This window comes from Temnothorax curvispinosus, unplaced genomic scaffold, assembly GCF_003070985.1.
Source record: "Temnothorax curvispinosus isolate PA1 unplaced genomic scaffold, ASM307098v1 QBEX01009183.1, whole genome shotgun sequence".
Lineage (NCBI taxonomy): Eukaryota > Metazoa > Arthropoda > Insecta > Hymenoptera > Formicidae > Temnothorax > Temnothorax curvispinosus.
The window spans coordinates 357,495-375,765 of NW_020218963.1; the positions used below are offsets into that span (position 1 = coordinate 357,495).

General features: G+C 40.8%; 2 protein-coding genes across 4 annotated transcripts in view; both read right to left on the reverse strand.

Annotated features, from left to right (window-relative positions):
* Nucleotides 1-75: 75 nt before the first annotated feature.
* LOC112458775 (short transient receptor potential channel 4-like) lies at nucleotides 76-7,193 on the reverse strand. The gene is made up of 12 exons (XM_025022563.1): nucleotides 7,146-7,193; nucleotides 6,801-6,938; nucleotides 4,183-4,520; nucleotides 3,868-4,063; nucleotides 3,467-3,643; nucleotides 2,911-3,181; nucleotides 2,725-2,830; nucleotides 2,289-2,590; nucleotides 1,794-2,045; nucleotides 1,604-1,719; nucleotides 1,258-1,416; nucleotides 76-1,042 (listed from the first exon to the last, which is right to left on the reverse strand). The coding sequence occupies exons 1-12, from the start codon at nucleotides 7,191-7,193 to the stop codon at nucleotides 872-874; spliced, it is 2,274 nt and encodes a 757-aa protein (XP_024878331.1). The 3' UTR covers nucleotides 76-871.
* Nucleotides 7,194-7,832: 639 nt separating this feature from the next.
* LOC112458778 (sonic hedgehog protein A) overlaps nucleotides 7,833-18,271 on the reverse strand; it is a 53,946-nt gene continuing 43,507 nt past the window's right edge. For all 3 annotated transcript variants that reach the window (XM_025022569.1, XM_025022567.1, XM_025022568.1), the window contains 2 exons: nucleotides 11,657-11,918; nucleotides 7,833-9,737 (listed from right to left, as the gene is read on the reverse strand). In XM_025022569.1, coding sequence (XP_024878337.1) covers nucleotides 9,028-9,737; nucleotides 11,657-11,879 — 933 coding nt within the window. In that variant the 5' untranslated portion in view covers nucleotides 11,880-11,918 and the 3' untranslated portion in view covers nucleotides 7,833-9,027. The remainder of the gene's footprint in view (nucleotides 9,738-11,656; nucleotides 11,919-18,271) is intronic.

The following is an 18,271-nucleotide window of genomic DNA, read 5'->3' on the forward strand; positions in this document are numbered from 1 at the left end:
TTCCCTTGCTATAATTAATATCCCGTTTATTCTACACTTAATTTTTATAATTGTAATTATTTCAAAGAGCACCCTTTAAATATTTGGGCATTAAAATTTTTTGCTTTAAATATTTTTAGATTCCGAGAACATTTAAATTTAAATATGTACAAGATACTTTCGCTCGATCAAATGATCATCCGTATATCTACTCGAGTTTTACCCAGCTCGGATGTATGCTCTTCGCTACCATCAAAATAAAAACGAAATAACAAGCCGAATCCACGTCGCCTAGAGGACGTAAGGTATTTGAGAAAAGAAACATTGCGGACGAGAAAGAACTAAATAACGTAGGACCTGAACATTGTACATAATATTTACATTAAGACGCACGTAGAGTTACATTTCGAGTAAACGTGATGGATATCGGGATATAAGAGATCGTGTTTTTTTTTTCATATAAATATAGATGTCCGACATATGTATTTTCAGCCTCGTCACCCGGGGAATTTTATGATGAAGGGTCGAACACTGGTATCTGGGGTCGAAGCTTTGCAATCCCTCACAATGCAAAAAGATGTTGTAAAAATAACATTCTTCGCTACGCGAACTATGCGCGAAATTTATAAATTGCAAGCCCAGACGTTTCCAGAATTGTAGCAGTTCCGAGAGAGATAAAAAAACGGCACATTTTACTAAAAATTTTAGTAAAATTGTGTGCTGACAAAAAGTATTTCTTATTTTCTATACAGTAAAAAACTATTAATCTTTGTTACAGATATTGAGATCTTATCACGCTTTCTGACACATACTGTGCAAAGAATTAAAAAATTAATATAAAGGTGCGAATATAGAAATATTTCTTTGAGATGAAATATCAATGAAATATCTTTTAAGATGGACTAAGAGCCTCTTTCAGAATATTGCTGAATTCTATCAATTCTTTTCTTAGCCTTTGCACGTCCGTTTCTTCTGCTTTCTTTTCGCGTTGACGGAGGTAACGTTGCACCAGTTGCGTCATGGTTTCTGCGAATTGATTGTCCTTTTTTTCTTCCAGATCCTCCTGCAACGGAATATAGATTGAATAAATAAATCAAAACGTACGTCTCTGCTTTTATTTATTGATCATAAATCGATCGTGTGTGAAAACATTGATGTTTATAAATAAATACTTTAATAAAATACAAATGAAATGCCATGAAGAGAAACAAAGGATTGCTCGATGCAAAGTGTACTTTTGCTTCGTGATATTCAGTTAGGATTTAGTAATATACTGACTATGTAGCAACAATTTATAAAGTCCCATCGTGCCCGTTTGCCAGGTGGTGGTTTAATTAGTATTTTCATATACTCGACCACTGGTCGCATTCCCGTGAAAATCGAGAAAATACAGAATGGAGGTGGAAGTGTAGTTGTAAGCATGACATCAACATAAGCCTGAAAAAAATGGAGCGGTCATGTGATATTGACATTTATAAATGGTCCACGATTTGTTACTTTAAACTTCATATTCGCCTCTCTCATTTATCGCATTTTTTACATTGAATACACAGCTTGAAAAATTTGTTTTAAAACGTCAAAAACGTAAACGTTGAAATGTAAGTACTTATAAGAATTCACTAACTTCAGTTCGACCAAAGATCCATTCCACATTAACGTTATCGGTCACTTTGGTGAAGGTATTCGCCATACACGCAATTAGCATATTCAAAACGATTACCACAGAAATAAATTGAAAACCTGAAAAATAGGAAGAATAGGTTATTAGAACGGCTTGATAAATTGTCAGTACTGATAGGAATAGTGTTACTTACTGGCGAAAGCAAGATAACCGATAAATTCGGTGAAGCTATGATGATTGATTATTGTCTCTGACTCTCTTTCCCCTGGAAGGTTTTCGATGATCACATCGGCACTTTCTACAGGACTCATGCAAAAAACAGCCCAGAAGAGAGTCTTTAGTGTGGACTTGAAGTCGACGAAGGAATTTTCTTGCTCCGTCTTCAGTTTTGATTCGTCATCGGTCTGCACCATTCCATTATAATATTGATAAAGATGGCACAATCCTAAAGCAATGTCTCAAGTTCATAAAACATTGGGCTATAAAAAAAGATATTGAATTGTGCAAAAAGCCTTTTGAAACTGTTTTAAACTGGTTTTCTTTTGCAGATACAAATTCTTTTAACCTGGAAAGTTCTGGGATAATGTTATGCTAAAATTACGCAAATTTTTGTTAAATAAATTACTCACAGTTATTCCACTGATTCAAAGAAACTTTTTACACAATTTAATATGTGCTATGATCTTACCAACTGTGAATGCCATAACGATGATACCGAATATTGCGACAAAATGGCCAACGTCTCTGATCATTTTAACTAAGGAAAGTTGCAAAGGTCCTAGATCATAGTCTAGCTGGCAGATAAATAATAATTTAAAAAAGGCCATGATAGTCGCAATACAAAATATCCCTTCCGCTATCAAAGTCGGATCATATTTGTGCCAGTATTTTCTTTCCAAATCACGTTGACCATTTATTCTAACGTCTACTGCGGCAACTATCCAGAAGAGAAACGTCAGAATGAACAATACGATCATAACAAGCTCATACCTGCATTGTACGAGAAAAATATTTATATTAAAAAGTGATCATAAATTATACATTAATTAGATTACAAAATTTGCACATAGTTTTTTAAAATTTATTGTTAATTACGATTTAGTATCAACTAATTTTCGTCTTACCAATTCGTACGTGTTCTGAAGCATCTAACTGGACCGTCCACGATGCAAAGTCGAGCAAATGCAAATGCATACGATATCACGTAAATAGCGAGAATCCATTCGTATCCTAAAGGGATAAATTCACTTAAAAAAAAAGAAGATATTTGACCAAGATCTAATTTTAACCGGAGGTAATTGGACGTGCACCAGTATTGGGTGGTCCGCGAAGCTGTTCGGTTTTGTCGCTACGCGATTGCAAAAACACGAATGTGAGAAATATCAGGTAATTCGCCACGGAGGAGAGAAATTTGTTAATCGGGATTTCATAGAACTTGGCTCGTTTTGAGTTCGGTGCGAGCAACACGACGAGTGCTATGATTGGTAGCATGCCGATCTGTGGAATTACCGTCAAGCACTTCAGCCACGTATTTCTGACCTTCCATTCGTGCCACGTGCCAATCCACTTGCTCTCGACAAGCTGAAACAAAATCATTTGCGAAAACTTTCGTGGTGATGCTTGCAAGTTACTTTTATAAATTAAGCCCGTGCTTGAAAAGCTGAATTAATTTTCAGCAATTACTGTAAAGCCTGAATTGTGTAACCCGATTCAAAAAATTATTAAAATTAAGAGATTTATAGAAGACAAATAATTTTAATTTTTTTTATTTTACATAAGAATTTTTTTAAATCGTTTAGTACTAACTACAGCAATGTAAGACACGATATCAAATGAGATTAACATGAATATCAATTGTTACGATACCTGTTGTACATTCGGGTGAGCCACAAAAGTTTTTTGCTCATAATCCAAAGCTAGTAAGAGTCGGGGGTACACGAAACTAGAGGTACGACCGAAACCAGCGATTTGTCTTAATACACATTCGACTTCTTCGGAGGTACGAGCGCATCCGATTAAGTCTGTGGCGAATTGGGACACCTCCTTTATCATAAAACTAGGTGCATTATTAATTTTTCATGAGCAACAGATAATATCTTGTCACGTCGCATATATCATCAAAATACATTAATATAATAGATAATTTATTGTCTCCTCTTTTCTACAGATCTGTCTTCCTTAGGTAACGAAATGAACAATTTTGCTGATAATAATTATTAATATATATATATCCAATAAATTTCAATAAGAAATAAGATTTAACTAACATGGGACAATGCTATGTAATCGGGATAGAATTCTTTATCAAATGAAGCTTCTTTACGAAGTTCGGCCGATAATTGAAAAGCTTTTAAGATCGGGTCTTCTTCAGTTTGACAAATGTATACTGGATTCGATATCGCCCTATACATGAACAATCTCATTTTTTCTATGGTCAGAATATCACTTCTTTCCCTTTCCGGTCTATAACAATGAAAAAAAATAAAGGTAAATGTAAGAATGGAATAAGCAATTTAATTGCGGTATTTTCAAGTCGTTGGTCTGGACTTGGATGAAAAAAATTCGTAAATTAAATTTCGTACTTGCAAATCTCGTCGCAGTTACAACTAGGCGGATGTGGTTTCTGTAGAATGTGACGTCGGAATCTGAGCATATCAATCATCTCGAAATGCCCGTATTGTGCCGCTACCGCGAGCGGCGTTGTATCGTCCGGGAAATCTGGGCTGTGAGTGACACCGGCGTATTCGAGGCCCGGCGTCAATTCATTCAGCTTATTCAATATCATCGCGGCGATCCTCGTTTGATTATCTCTGATTGCGTGCAGATGCGTGTCGCCCGGATCGATGTCCGCATGAGACAACAGATACTCGACCATCGCCGTGTTTCTCTCGTTAACAGCAATATGCAGCGCACTAACGCCCTGAAAATGAAACATTCCATTGACATTTATTGACTGACAGGGAAAGTTCGCTTCTTTATAAATTAGAAGAGAAAACGGAGCGAGAAGATGAAAAATGAAGCGTACGTGACACAATGGATGAATTTCAGAAGGCGTTTTTTTTCCCCTCCGTTCCTATTGCCCCTGCTACCTGTAATTGTCAATAATCGATTGCGGAAATGGCGATCTGCCTAAGAAAACGCGAAGCGGTACGCCACAAATGGTTGAACGACCGAAATTCTGAACTTTCCCGGAATTCCTTCCCGCCGTGAGTCCACCACGGTCCTCTTCCTGCAGCGAGATCGACTTTTAGAAGGCTATCGACTCCACTCTTTTTCTCGGCCGTGTCCCTTTTTGTAGGAAGAATGGCTCGACGACGTTTCTCGCCCATCTGCGGTGCGTTTACAGAGGCGGGCCCCAACAATGGGCCAGCACCATTGTTGTCGCCGACACCAGTCACAATATTCACTGATATTTTGGCTTTTCGACAGGCCCCTGGGAGTATCCGTGTACATCCACGCCTAACGACAATAACACTCCGTGATATATGTTCGGCAAAAAGCCCTTGTTAGCTGTCCCTTGACAATAGACAGCTGCCGCCCTTGATGCCGTGACCCGTGACTCCACCAGATTTTACGCCCGGCTAAATATTTGTTTATCATTTGTTTTTGCTATATTCTTTTTTTGTATGAAGTATGAATGGTAAGCGAAAACACTCGGCAGAATGACCGAGGTGTGGCCTCTTAACGTGAGATAATCCTCTTACGAGAAGCTCGCTAAGTTTATATTTTTTATATCTCAAATTCCTATTTTACAGGGAAAAAGGATAGTTTAAAGGGACTCTCAAAAGTACCGTCAGAAAATAACGGGGTCGAATTGGCGCATCGAGAGAGGTTGATGCATTATAGATCGCGTCAAGGCACGCAAGTAGATCGTGGAAGAGCTCCCGATGTCGAGGGAATTCCCATATGGAATTTACAGCGGGTCGGGCTATTTGAATAATTTTTATCAGGTCTCGGTTGAAACCATTGTCTTGTAAAAAGACGGCCTGAAATATGGCTAGAGATACAGCCGGAGAACACGCAGCTTCCTTCTCTCTTTTTTCCATCGAGTTCCCTCTTCTGTCTCTCTCTCTCTCTCTCTCTCTTCTCCACTCCTTCCATGCGCGTGCCATCTCTTTTCGTGCCGCTTCGGCATTTCGGTCTCAAAGTCAAAAGAGAGTTTGGTCGCTTTTCTGGAACCCTCTCAAAGAGAGAGAGAGAGAGAGAGAGAGAGAGAGAGAGAGAGAGAAAGAGAGAGAAAGGAGCACACTGAGGTGATTACCAATGCCGACCGAATGGATGAAGGAAACATTCCACGGGGGGTACGTGTTCCTTTATAGGGTAAAGATCTGAGATAACTGGACTTCGTATCGCTTTCATTCTCTTCGTTTTGTCTCCCTTCTTCCTGTATTGGTTCCGCCGTTTCTTGCACGCGGTAAACCGCATGAGTTTGTCAAACACTTTGAAACGGTTGGATTCTTTAAGATATATATAACTGAATGTTTAATTAAATTGTACAAAAACTTTTCCGAAAATTTTTATGAAAAATTGACCCATTGATATTTGTTAATAGCATAAATTACAATTAGAGCAAACGATAACGATTACTCCGTTAGTTGCACTTCGACCTATCTTTCTTGAATCTCTTTCTGCTAAGCATCAAAGGTCAAGTATAAATTCAAAACGGTAGAACATCTTAAATTACTAACACCAGGCGATCTTAAAGAAAAGATTGACAGAGTTGACCTGAACATCGAAAATGCGAAAAGCGTATCTCCTTTTGACGCTTCGTCGTTTCGGTGAATCTTAACATGAGTGGCGGTATCGTTTGACTCACGGAAAGCCGGTGACGAGAAAGATAAATCCGGAAATCTTTATGAGCTGTTTAAGAGTTTGGTTTGAAACCGTTTGCACCGCTTCATGGGTAGTCCAACGAATCAAATAGAAAAAAAAGTCAAGTGATTTATGGAAAACTCATTGTATCATGATGTAATTTAGTATTTCAGATCGTCAACGATATTTGTAAATAGTATCCTTGATCATTCTTGTGCTTAATCAATATTTAATTGCAAATCAGGAAACGAGCTCATATAATACTTTTGATTCCGCGCGAATGAGTTTCTTCAACTTGCTTGAGTACAGTGATCTATACCTTTTCTTTCGTATTAATATTTCATACACTTTTAGAATTACGTAAAAAATTACAAATTTATGTACTCACTTGGAAATTTATGACGTTTATATTGAAATCCGGATGTTTTTCCAGGAATAACCGTACTTCGGTGACACTTCCATCAGCGACAACTTCGAAAAACCTTTTTTCGAGTTCTTGCAAATGCGGATATGCCACACCAGCATGCTGCAATAAAATAACCTTGAGATAAACCTGGGTTGTATTATATTACATTTTTATTTTTTATATTAAAAAGATTAAGCGGAGAGAGAGAGAGAGAGAGAGAGAGAGAAAGAAAGAGAGAGAGAGAGAGAGAGAGAGAGAGAGAGAGAAGAGAGGAAAAAAGAAAATGAGTGCTAGAAAATTGTGGGTCAATATCTTTTTTAATCTTACATTTTCAAGTTCGTCCTCTGTGCCGGCTATTGTCTCATTATCCGTCATTACGAGTGACCAGTAGATTATAATCGTTTCTCACGATTATATAAAATAAGATTTATTTTTGAAATATAAATCGAACCGCTCGAAAAATTCAGGCATTAAATATAAAATATTTTAGAACAACGAAATGTCAAAGATATTTTTCATGTTAATTACATTTTGTTTCGATTTATTGGTGCAGTATAGAAATGAAGTTGCTTCCATAGTAGAACATTAAATTTCAGAAAGAAGAGAGAGAAAGAGAGAGAGGCAGAGAAGGAGAAATAATTATTTTTCTAATTGTAAGTATAATTAAGAGAAGACTTAACATACTTAATATTTTTTTATAATAAAATAATTTTTCTACGGTATAAAGTAATGGATTATGTCTTTCTTTGCTTAAATTTTCTAACTTACTTATTTAATCAATAGCATTCGCTGTACGGAAATAACAAGACACGACGATCTGCTTTCGTTAATGATGTAATTCAATTTTTTGGAAGAGGTATATATACATAATTTATAATTTGTTTGTGTGCAATATACAAATAATAATAATATAATTGAAATAATAATAATTATAATATATAATATAATATACATAAAATAATATATATATAATAATATATAATATTTTGATAATAATTTAAGTTATGTTTCTTAATGAAAAATAGTTCTTATATTATTAAAATAATTAATTAACTTTTGTTAACATGTTGATTATAATTGACTATTGTTAAAAATATGACACGGAGAACAATGCGATTTAACATTATTGTACAGCGGTAATCGATAGTTATTGCCACAATCGATAGTGACAATAAATATCTATAAGGTTGTTTACTTTTTTAGTCGCACTTTCTTTGCAATTTGCTTCTCTCGTTTCTATCTTCCAAATGTATATCGATTTTCTTTCAAAAGAAAGAAAGTGCGGCTCGAACTGAATAGACCTATAATTACAATTTCGGATATGTAACATTAAATTATATGTATATGGGATACAAGCAATGTTAATAGAATGAAAAAAAGAAGTAGGCTACACCCCCTCCTCATTGCGTTAGAGGAAGGAGGGAAAACAAAAAAAGCGGGGTATATACAATAATCTTTTATTATTCTATAAAGACGCGTTGTGGATCCTACTTAAAGTAATGATACTTCTTCATTCCTTTAAATTAATTACGATTTCAACAACGTACATTTAAAAATATAGACGCTTTCTTACTGCTCGCACGTACATCCAGAAGATCGTTTGGAATAACGTTACAATAGAATAATCGGCAATTATCTTACACACATTTCCGCGACACAAAGGCAATTCCCTTCGACATCTCAGAAACAAGTATACCGGACGAGACGCACACGATGCGCGAACACTAAAAAAATAGAGAAGAAATACTTGTATATCAGTATAATGTGTACATACATTTAAAACGTGAAGAGAAAAAAGTCCCGATTCTCCCTAAAACTCTGTTTTCCATTTTTTCTATTTTGCTATCGTCCTAAGGATTTAATATTCCACACGTCATTCGGTGAACACTGGTAGGTCACTGGCCAACTTTATGTCTCTCGCCTACGACGACGTCTTTTGTTCCATGTATTAAATACACGCATTTCTCACAACAGGAACCCCGCGGTCATACGTTAACTGTCTTCAACGACATGCGTGTAACCGGAATCCATGACAACGATCCATAAAAAATCAAGTCCCGAGAGACGAGGCGACGTCCCGATGATTAATCAACACTAAGTTTCGTGGCTTCGAGAAGTCTTTCGAATCTTGCACTGAACACTCGAGCGTATGCTCGATGATTCACTCGACACTTGATTCGGAGCACGAGGTCTATCGTTCTTGAAGATCTCAGTTGTAGAGCATCTTCGACGGCAGCACGTAGGAGGCGAACGAGTAGAGCATCGACGCGTACCAGTGGACGCCCTCTTGCTCTCCTCCTGTCGTCGGTTCCGTTCTGGATGCATTGTTATGTCTCTCCACGAGGTGTTGCGGGTCGCCCAGCCTTTGCCGAAAAAAGGATGTTATGCTGTGCCAAATCCTCAGCGGCAGGAAGGAGTAATGCGCCACCGATTGACTATTAACGACGGCATAGCAGGACGCGACAACGTCGTCTACGAGAAGGGTGCCCTCCATCGTAAGCGGGGCGTAGACTCCCTCCTCGAGGACCAGCTTCGTCTCGACCACGCTGTCCCATCGCAGACGACTGTCCACCTCATTCGCCGCGCTCGTCGCATCGGTGTCACTCACGAGGATCCTATCGCCGGGTTGCACGCTGAAGGCAAACACCGACGACCGACCCTCCACCGGCACCAGATGCGCTGGCGTTAACGTGAGCACTCGGCCGGACTTAGTCGTTAGGCGGATGAACTGTCTCCTCTCGGATGGAGAACGGTCCAGGAAAGCGATCACCTCGCTGTACACAACGTCGCCACGGGAATCCAGAGCGGCGATACGCTCGCCGAGATGCACCTCGTCCAGCCTCTTCGTACTGCCGTCCTCCGTCCGGACCAGACTTCTCCCGGGAAAGCACCCACTAGACTTGCCTGCTGACGACGATTCTAAAAGCGAAAGAGAGATAAGACAGTGAAACAATTGAGAGAAAAAAAAGCAAAAATGTATATCATAATAAAAAGTATTATTTATATAATAATAAAGAGAAGGATTTGCTAAGGCGAAGGATTGTACACAAAAATTCACGCGAGAATAATGTTATTAGGCTACCAAGATCTAGTCTTGACCGAAAATGGCGTTACCTCTAAATTAAGTATTATTTATATTCTTTTAAACTCTGATTACGCGCGACCGAGATAAGCAAAGCGTTATTAAAATCATATTCTATAAGGAAGACTGCGATAAAAATACGCGTGCGGATGTAGAAGGACTTTATAAATGTAATAACATTTTCAAAAATTAGAATATCCTTTAATTACGGTACAAAGAGGATGTAAGTGTTGCCATTTGTTAAGCTCGCAATCGCCTGTCGATTAATTAACGTGATTATAGTGAAAATTGGCGAAGCGTTAAACGCGCGTGGATCGCGTTCGCACTTTTTGTTGCACACTTCGGTTCCCCTCTACCTCATTGTTTCCCCTTTTCGTTCCCCTCGACATCGACTCGTATCGATTTCGCGCCAATTTCTATGCTCGGTTTTAATTCGGACCGACAGGCACGCCTTGATTTATCGGCATTTATTTTGAAATTCGAGACCCAACCGTGGCCTGGAACGAACACGAATCGCTGATTGCTCTCGTGCGGATAAATATTACTGGATCGAAAGAGAAAGTAGATGCGCGACAAGGTTAATTAAGTATCACTTTACTCTAAGGGGTCATTCTCGTGTTTCTCCAAATACAAAAATCGTGATTTTGAAAATGTTACATTAGGGATGCTATATATAAATATATACCGCAGGAGCCATCTTTTGGTGTATGCAGAAATTTCCTCCATGCCTCATTATTTAGCGCGTATGATAGAGTATATTATAAATTATTTACATCTACTTGATATTCTATCTGATAATTATTTGACATTTGTAGTTTTCTGCGGACCGTTTTTCATTAACAGAGAAAACTAATTAGTGGTGTTGCTGTCTGCATGTTATTTAGGATGTTTTCGAGGAAATTCGGATATTCAGTTTGGATCGTTTCAAAAATTGAATCGAATTCGATTGAAATTTGACTAAAAGTCACGTGACGGATTATTTTCAAAAACCTCAATAAAATTTCTGATATATAAAAATATCAGAGATATTTTAGACAGAAATATTCGAATTATTTAATTAATTGATTATATCCGAACTAAAATCAAGCTTGATAGAAATAATTGAATTTAATTTAAATTCACAAGTACTCGTACGTTTCTATTATTGCTACATTGCATGTGTAACTCTCAATGAGCAGAGGGAGGAGGAGTCGGTAAAATAGGCATCTTTAAGACTGACATACAAGGTAGTGGCACCAATTTTTACGAGAGAAGTAGAAAACAATACGGTATTCATTTAATTATTTCATTTAACTTGATCTAGATGTTGGTTCGAAAAATTATTCAAGTTTAACGATCTCAGTCAGATTACAGCAATATCAATAATGTTAGATGATTTTATGTCGTCATTTATCTATATAATACATGCACTCGAGGCGCCAAGTCACTTTGTCACTCGCGATTTAAGAACAGCGCGACTTTAGTATCCTTGTTCCATTAAACGACGTTATTACACAACTGCACCGACTCCAGCATCTTTATTGCATTAAACGGCATCATTACAACTACTGTCCGGTAGTTTATACGCTCATCTTTATTGACGCGGCGTTTACGCGGGTATTAACGCGAAATGACCGCAATTAAAATCCACACACTGTCCGCGGATCGACCGCTTTTAATCCTCTCGCTTTCTTCGGCGCGATTCAAGACAATTCGATCGCGACTCGTACATCCCTTCGAATTGATTTGTTACTGCGTTCTGACGGAAACTACTAACCAGACTTGACGGAGCAATGTATGTGGGACCTGGACTCGTAGTAGACCCAGTCGAAGCCAGCCTCAACCGCGAGTCTCGCCAGCATCCCGTACTTGGAGAGATCGCGATCGCTCGTCGTTATATCGACGGCTCGTCCCTCGAAGTGCAGGGAATCTACCGCGTGTGTCCCTTCCTCGTCCCAGGCCTCGGTCACCCGCAGTTTCACTCCAGGCCATTGGTTCATCACCGAGATCGCCAAGGTGTTGAGTTTCTCCTTGCACCTCTGTAATATTGCACGAATCAACATTGATAACAGATCGGCAGGCTGCGCTTAATCTAATCGGCAAACGGAGGGAAGTTTGTTTTTAGATGCAATGATATTAGGCTCACACCATCTGACATGTTGAAATGTATTTTTAAGGATTTAAAATATTATAAGGATTTATAAGGAATTAAAATCTAGAGACCGTATTACTTCTCCTATATTCTACTTTCAGAAAATTATTTTTAGTGTATTTTTAGTGTATTTATTTTGAATTCGGATTAAGTATACATTCTGAAATTAGAGCCGGCTTTCGTTTCTTTCGGCGAGACTTTTCATCGCAACCCACTTTTCCGGTTAGTTCCGCTTAATACGATTTCCGTCACATTTGAAAACGTCGCGCCAACGACGGTCCAACTCGGCTCGGCTCGGCTCGGCTCCAAGCCCGGGGAATTCAGTCGATTTCATGGTGCGCGCGGAAAAAGGAGACCTTAGTCGTGACCAGTGGCGTCAGGTACAGAGAGAGCGATCGCGTGAATCGCCGGTTAGGAAAACGAGTGCGTATTTTGACCGGTTATGAGGTTGGTCCTGGATCTTTAAGAGACTTTAACGGGCACAGATCCGTGGCGAATCAGCGGGCAAACAGGAATATAAATACGGCCGATGTCGAGGATCATTCGGTCACGCCGAGCCGCTTCCTCTCTTCTCACCTGGAACCACTTCTCTCTGTCTCTCTCTCTCTCGTTCCTTCTGATTGTCTACCTCTACGTCGACGACGACGGCAGCCAGGCGGTGCTCCAGTGAGTCAATAGGGTACGCGTTCTCGTAACGAAGCATGGATAGCCCCGACTCAGTGAGACAGGGGCCCCAATAGCGCGGGACCCGTGTAAACCCGGGCTTAATCCGGAACGCGGCGTATCGAGGGCGCGAGAAGCCAAACGCAAGGGAGTCCCCATTGACCGGAGCCGCGGCATTGTCGAAGGGCATTCGAGACGTCCGAGGCCCGTGTTCAAATTGATTCTCGGAGGGCAATCGCCCACGCAGGGCTGTATCATGCGGATGACTGATCAGAACACAGACAGGCCCGCTTGTGCGTGAACGCGCTCGGTGTAAATCGAGCGGGTCCTCTCCCCCGAGTTGCCCAAGGGGCTCCTTTTGCACTTTTTCTTCCCAGCCGAGTGCGCGGAAGAAGGTAATTTTCGGGAGGGCACAATCGACTTTGGCAACTTTGGAGTGGGGGGGAGGAGGTGAAGGGAGAGTAGTAGAAGCCGTCGTGAACGTCGGCGTCGTGAAGAATCCGTCGTGAGGTGTCTGTCGATCGCGAGAACGCGCTGCGGCCGCGACGAATTTTACACACTCCGGCGGCCTGCATCTCACCCCTTTTCATTCTCGTGGTATTTCAATGGCGGCGCGCAACCCGACGGTGCACCGTCGGACACGAAGCAGCTCGCGATTCGCGCGGCCACAATGAGGCCCGTTCGACACTACCCGAGAATGGAACGGAGCTAACAATGTCCACGAATTTGCAGCTTTCCTTGCGGCAATTAGCCCCTATTGAGTGCAGACGACGGCCTCTCGTCGGGCGTCGGGGGACCGGTCCCACCTTTCCTTCACCTCCTCCTCCTCTTCTCACCGCCTTTTTATTTTCTCGCGCTCACGAGATCGGATCCTCGCCGCGCCGCGCCGCGCCACGCCGGTGGAAACCTTCACGCCACGTGCACGCGATTGCTGCGAGTGAATTGCACGCCCGTCGGCTGTCAGATGAATTTCCATTAAAGTCCCCGAGGTTCAAATGAACCCCTGTGAACGGAGCGTATCCGAATTCGTTCAATAGGCGGCCCTTAATTCCCTTGTGTGTGATACATTTCGCGAAATTTATAAGTCTGTTGATTCAGCTATCTGCTATATCACAACATGGCTAACTTTCGATCGACTTGTCATGTTACTTCCGGCGCATGAAAGCGAAGGATTATCGTCATGCATCCCTTGGAAAAATCAATTTAAAATGAATCAATCATTTTATAGTGATATTGGAATAAGATATATTTTGATTTCCTAGGGGCTGCTCCTCGAACGTAAAGATATTGTCGAGCAGATTATAAAGGTAGGATGCGTATGCAGGAATACGTATTCCTACTTCACCTGTCACCAAAATATCGAATACACATTCTTGATACAAAGATTATGATAAAAAATCGATCCACGAAAATTTTCTCATGCGCCTTTGGCTTTCGTGCGTAGTCCTCGCCTTGCACGATACACGATGAGAACCGAGGTAATAGAGCATGAGAATGACGACGGAGTCAAGAAGAACAAGAAGAAGAAGAAGAGGAAGATGGAGGAGGGGGAGGTATAAAAGGCTGCGAAGGAGTCTCATATAAAGAGAGGGAAGAATGGTGAAGGGCTCGAGAGATATATCGGCCGTAGTGCGCTATGGGGAGCCTTGTTCGCACAGCAGGGTACCCCCTGGGCCCCTCCCAGACTTTACATCTATTTACAAATATTTTGGCGGAGTTGAAGAGATACAGGATATGATGGAGTGAGAAGGAGTGCGCGCGGTTGGCCAAAGCCGAGAATGTCGGGTCTTATATGAAAATCCATTTCGAGTAAAAAATGGCCCGGCCCGTAATACATTAGGGATAAGGAGCGTTACGCGAAGACGGTGGAGGAAAGGGGAGGAAGAAAAGAATTGCGGCGGAAATCGAAAAAAGTTCACCCGAGTGCTTGTACGCGCGCCGAACCTCCCGAAAACGACTGTTCGTGTGAAACGCAAAAGGGAAGCCGCGGCTTTAGTTCACAGAAAGGACCTTAATGGAATTGGGCCAATCCCAATTTCTGTGAGAGGTATGAGGATGAAAGTTTCCTGGAAATCGTTTGAAGGAGCATCGTCATTCGGAATATCGCTCGGCCACTTATTATAATGGTTCTCGATTTAATCGAAAAAGAGAGCAACGGTACTAACAATGTTAGCAAATTTGGCTTCTGTACATACTATAAAATACATAAGTGATACGCTGCACAGTAAAATATAAGAATATATGCCTATTATTTGTAAAAGTTTATCGATATTTTCAGTCTTTACGGAGATAAATTAAGTCCAATCAATCCTTACGAACACGAATGAAAAGTTTACACGCACACACGCACACGTGGTATTACGAATAGCGAGCTGCCAGTAGCTGAGAAACCAGTCAGGTTGATGGGAGATGATGAGTCGCGTTGTGTGAAGGATGCTCTCTCTCTCGGCGTTCTGCCCCGATGTTATTTTATCTCTCCTTCATCACTCGGCCCCGATGGCCACTAATTACGAAGCGCATGTCGCCTTACACCTCGTTTACATATTTCGTATCTTATCGCTTAAACGTGCGGGTAAACCCGTGTTAACTCTCGCGCGTCTGCAACTTGACTCGCGTGCGTGTATCCTGTGGTATATAATCAACGTAGCGACATTAAAGCGATATTAATTTCCCTGTTTGGCATGGTACTAATTGCCCTCGGTGCATGTTACGGCTCGTTAAATCGCAGATAACGTCCGCGAAATTGTCGAGCCATCGCCGAGAACAAAGGAGTGGGACGTCGAGACAAACGACGTCGGAGTGTTGCCGAACAGTTGGAGACGCTGGCCGAGGGTGTGGAGGTCAAGGAGCAGAAGGAAGATGTGAAGGAGGAGGAGGAGGAGGAGGAGGACGAGGACGAGAACGAGGACGAGGATAGAGAAAGATGAAGAGGAGAAGCACGTTAAAATAGAAGAAACGACGGGAGCAAAGGAACCCGAAGATGGGCCACGTACTGCTGTCTCGAAAGGGGGTTGGGTCCGAGATGAAGGAAGATGGTGTGCGAAGCGGGACTGGGCTCCATACCAGCATCCGCAGACGGAGCCCCGCCCCCACCGGTTTCTTCTCCGTTTCTTCTCCACCTCCGGGCCCGCTCTGGCTTTACCTTCCCGCGGCCAGGCCAACCTTTTATTCCAATCTTCTTGTTTTAACGTGCTCGTTGCTTTACCCCCTCCTCTCGCGCGATCCACCACCCTCCGCCTCCTTCCCGGCGTTCCCGCCGTGGCCGCATATCGGCTGCATTCGAGGGCCCCGGGAGTGGGTCCCCAATGTTCCATTCACCGCGCAACAAAACGAACCGCCCAGGCGTCAGCTGATCTTCCAGGAAGCCACTTCCGCCTCGACCATAGAGATATAAGAATAGAGTGCGCGAGTCATATGCTCGCACGTAAGAGACTGCGATATAGGAATAGAAAGAGAACGCTGCATATGGGCCCCTGCTGTCTTTGTCTATGCACGCATGCGTCTTTGCGCTGCTCAGTGTCTATGGCTGCATTCCGATATTCACGTCAATACTGCAAATCTATATTTTATGTCACGTATACTATAGATTTTCAGTACCGAAAGTTGCTGACGGTGAATATCGGAATGCAGCCTATAACGCATGTAGAGATATAACCTATAATAACGCATTTATGTTCTAACCCCTTGAACCCCTTTGAAAATATATCCTTAAATAATAATTCCCAAAATTACCAAATTATTACAGCAAAGTACATAGTATTACCATAAAATATTACTTTTTTTTTAATATGGAATTGAATATGGAATTGTATATAAATATACTCAATATATATAATAATAAAACAAAATTTATTACATGTTGTTCATACAATGTTAATCATAGAATAGAATAGAATTCTATTCAGTCTTTTATTAATTAACACAAAAATTAAATTTTTTAAACACAAAAATTAAATTTTTTTAACACAAAAATTAAATCTTTTAAATCAGTCTTATTATTTAACACAAAGAAATAAAATATAAAAAAATAAAAAAATAAAAATTTTACTACAAACAATATAATATCAAATGCACATTATTAAATATTTATAAAAGTATACAGTTTTGCTATTGTCCATTAAAAATTAATTAAATTTTGAGGTTAGAGATATTAATATGTACTTACGTGTGAAAACTACAATTGGAATTAGGAGATGCTTCTGTTTTACATATCAAGCATTTCTTTGTCATTTTAAAATGTTTTTGCTTAAATAAGAAGGTTAGCTAAAAACGACATAGAGATAGAACGAGATAAAACCGAGAATACCGAGGTATGTACAATCTTTCATGACCTGCACATCACTGCACATGCGCGCATAGACAAAGACAGCAGGGGCCCATATGCAGCGTTCTCTTTCTATTCCTCTATCGCCTTTTCAGCTCGCTTGCGCACTCTATTCTTATATCTCTATGGCCTCGACGGTAACCCCCGTGACACCCACACGCTCGACGTCGTGTTCGTACTTTTATCAATTCCGCTGATCGCCAAGGATTTAAATTCTCAGACAGTGAGAGGAGTCTGTGGCGCGCGCGGACACTTTGAAATCCTTTTATGGACTTTTAAGATTGCCATATATCGAGGCTACCATTTCTTGCTTCCAGCAGATTTTTGTCGAAACTCTCAGCCCACCGTCTCTTCTCCCTTTTCACGTTCTATCGCGATCGGCGCGATCGTCTTGATTAATCGACGGCTAAAGCGACTATCGAAATGAGACGAAATGATCGGTGCACGAAGGACAATGGCCCGGGACCAAAGAGATGACACGGCAACAATGATAGTCGTGCTTTCAGAAAGAATCGTGCGAGGTGCATCGAGTGTTTGTCGAGCTCTCTAGATGGTCCCAGCAGTAACGACTGAAGAGCAATCCCTGCGTCGGGACGACCTATCTCACGCTTCTCTTCGTCTCTCCTTCCTTCATCTTTATTCTGATTTCTTTCGTCTCGTAGCTTCATTTGTAATATTTGTATGCCGTACGAATCTACGTTCTTTATTTTAGCAGTTCGTCAAACAACCGAATATCTCGAGTCGAGTCTAAACTCGACGAAGACGGATTGTGAATTGAAAATTCAATTCATAGTGATTAATTTTTTTTTTTCAAGCTATTGGTTAAAGCAAATCTTCTTAAGGCGCTCGTTTATATGGAAAATAATAGTCAAAGTAATAATAAACTCTTTAAATTATCTTATTCATTATAAAAATTTTACACAATATTACTCTTCTTTATAAAATCTGAATTATAAGTTCCTTGTAACAAACGTGTCATCTTGCCAACATGCAATTTCCGGGAAGCCGATCGACGTGACGATCAATCTCGCTGAGGAATTTTCAACCTGTCGTGGTTTCGATCCTTGTGTTTCTGCGCTCTTAGCAGATCAGGTTACATCCTTATTGCTTACCTGCGCAGTGACACTCTAAGACGAGAGCGACAACAAGGCGAAGGAGAACTTAAAAGGTTCAGGCGGGTATTAACTGCGGACTTTAAAAAGTAGCTCTTTAATGTTTTCGGAGCAGGGTGAAGTGTTGGTGTACAGAGTGTT

Excerpts from the sequence above, each read along its gene's own strand:
- LOC112458775 (XM_025022563.1), bottom strand. The coding sequence starts at position 7,193 with ATGACGGATAATGAGACAATAGCCGGCACAGAGGACGAACTTGAAAAT. Across the intron at positions 3,644-3,867 it reads ATTACATAGCATTGTCCCAT|GAGGTGTCCCAATTCGCCAC; the intron begins GTTAGTTAAATC and ends TTTATGATAAAG. Across the intron at positions 1,043-1,257 it reads TTATAAATTGTTGCTACATA|GAGGATCTGGAAGAAAAAAA; the intron begins GTCAGTATATTA and ends ATTCCGTTGCAG.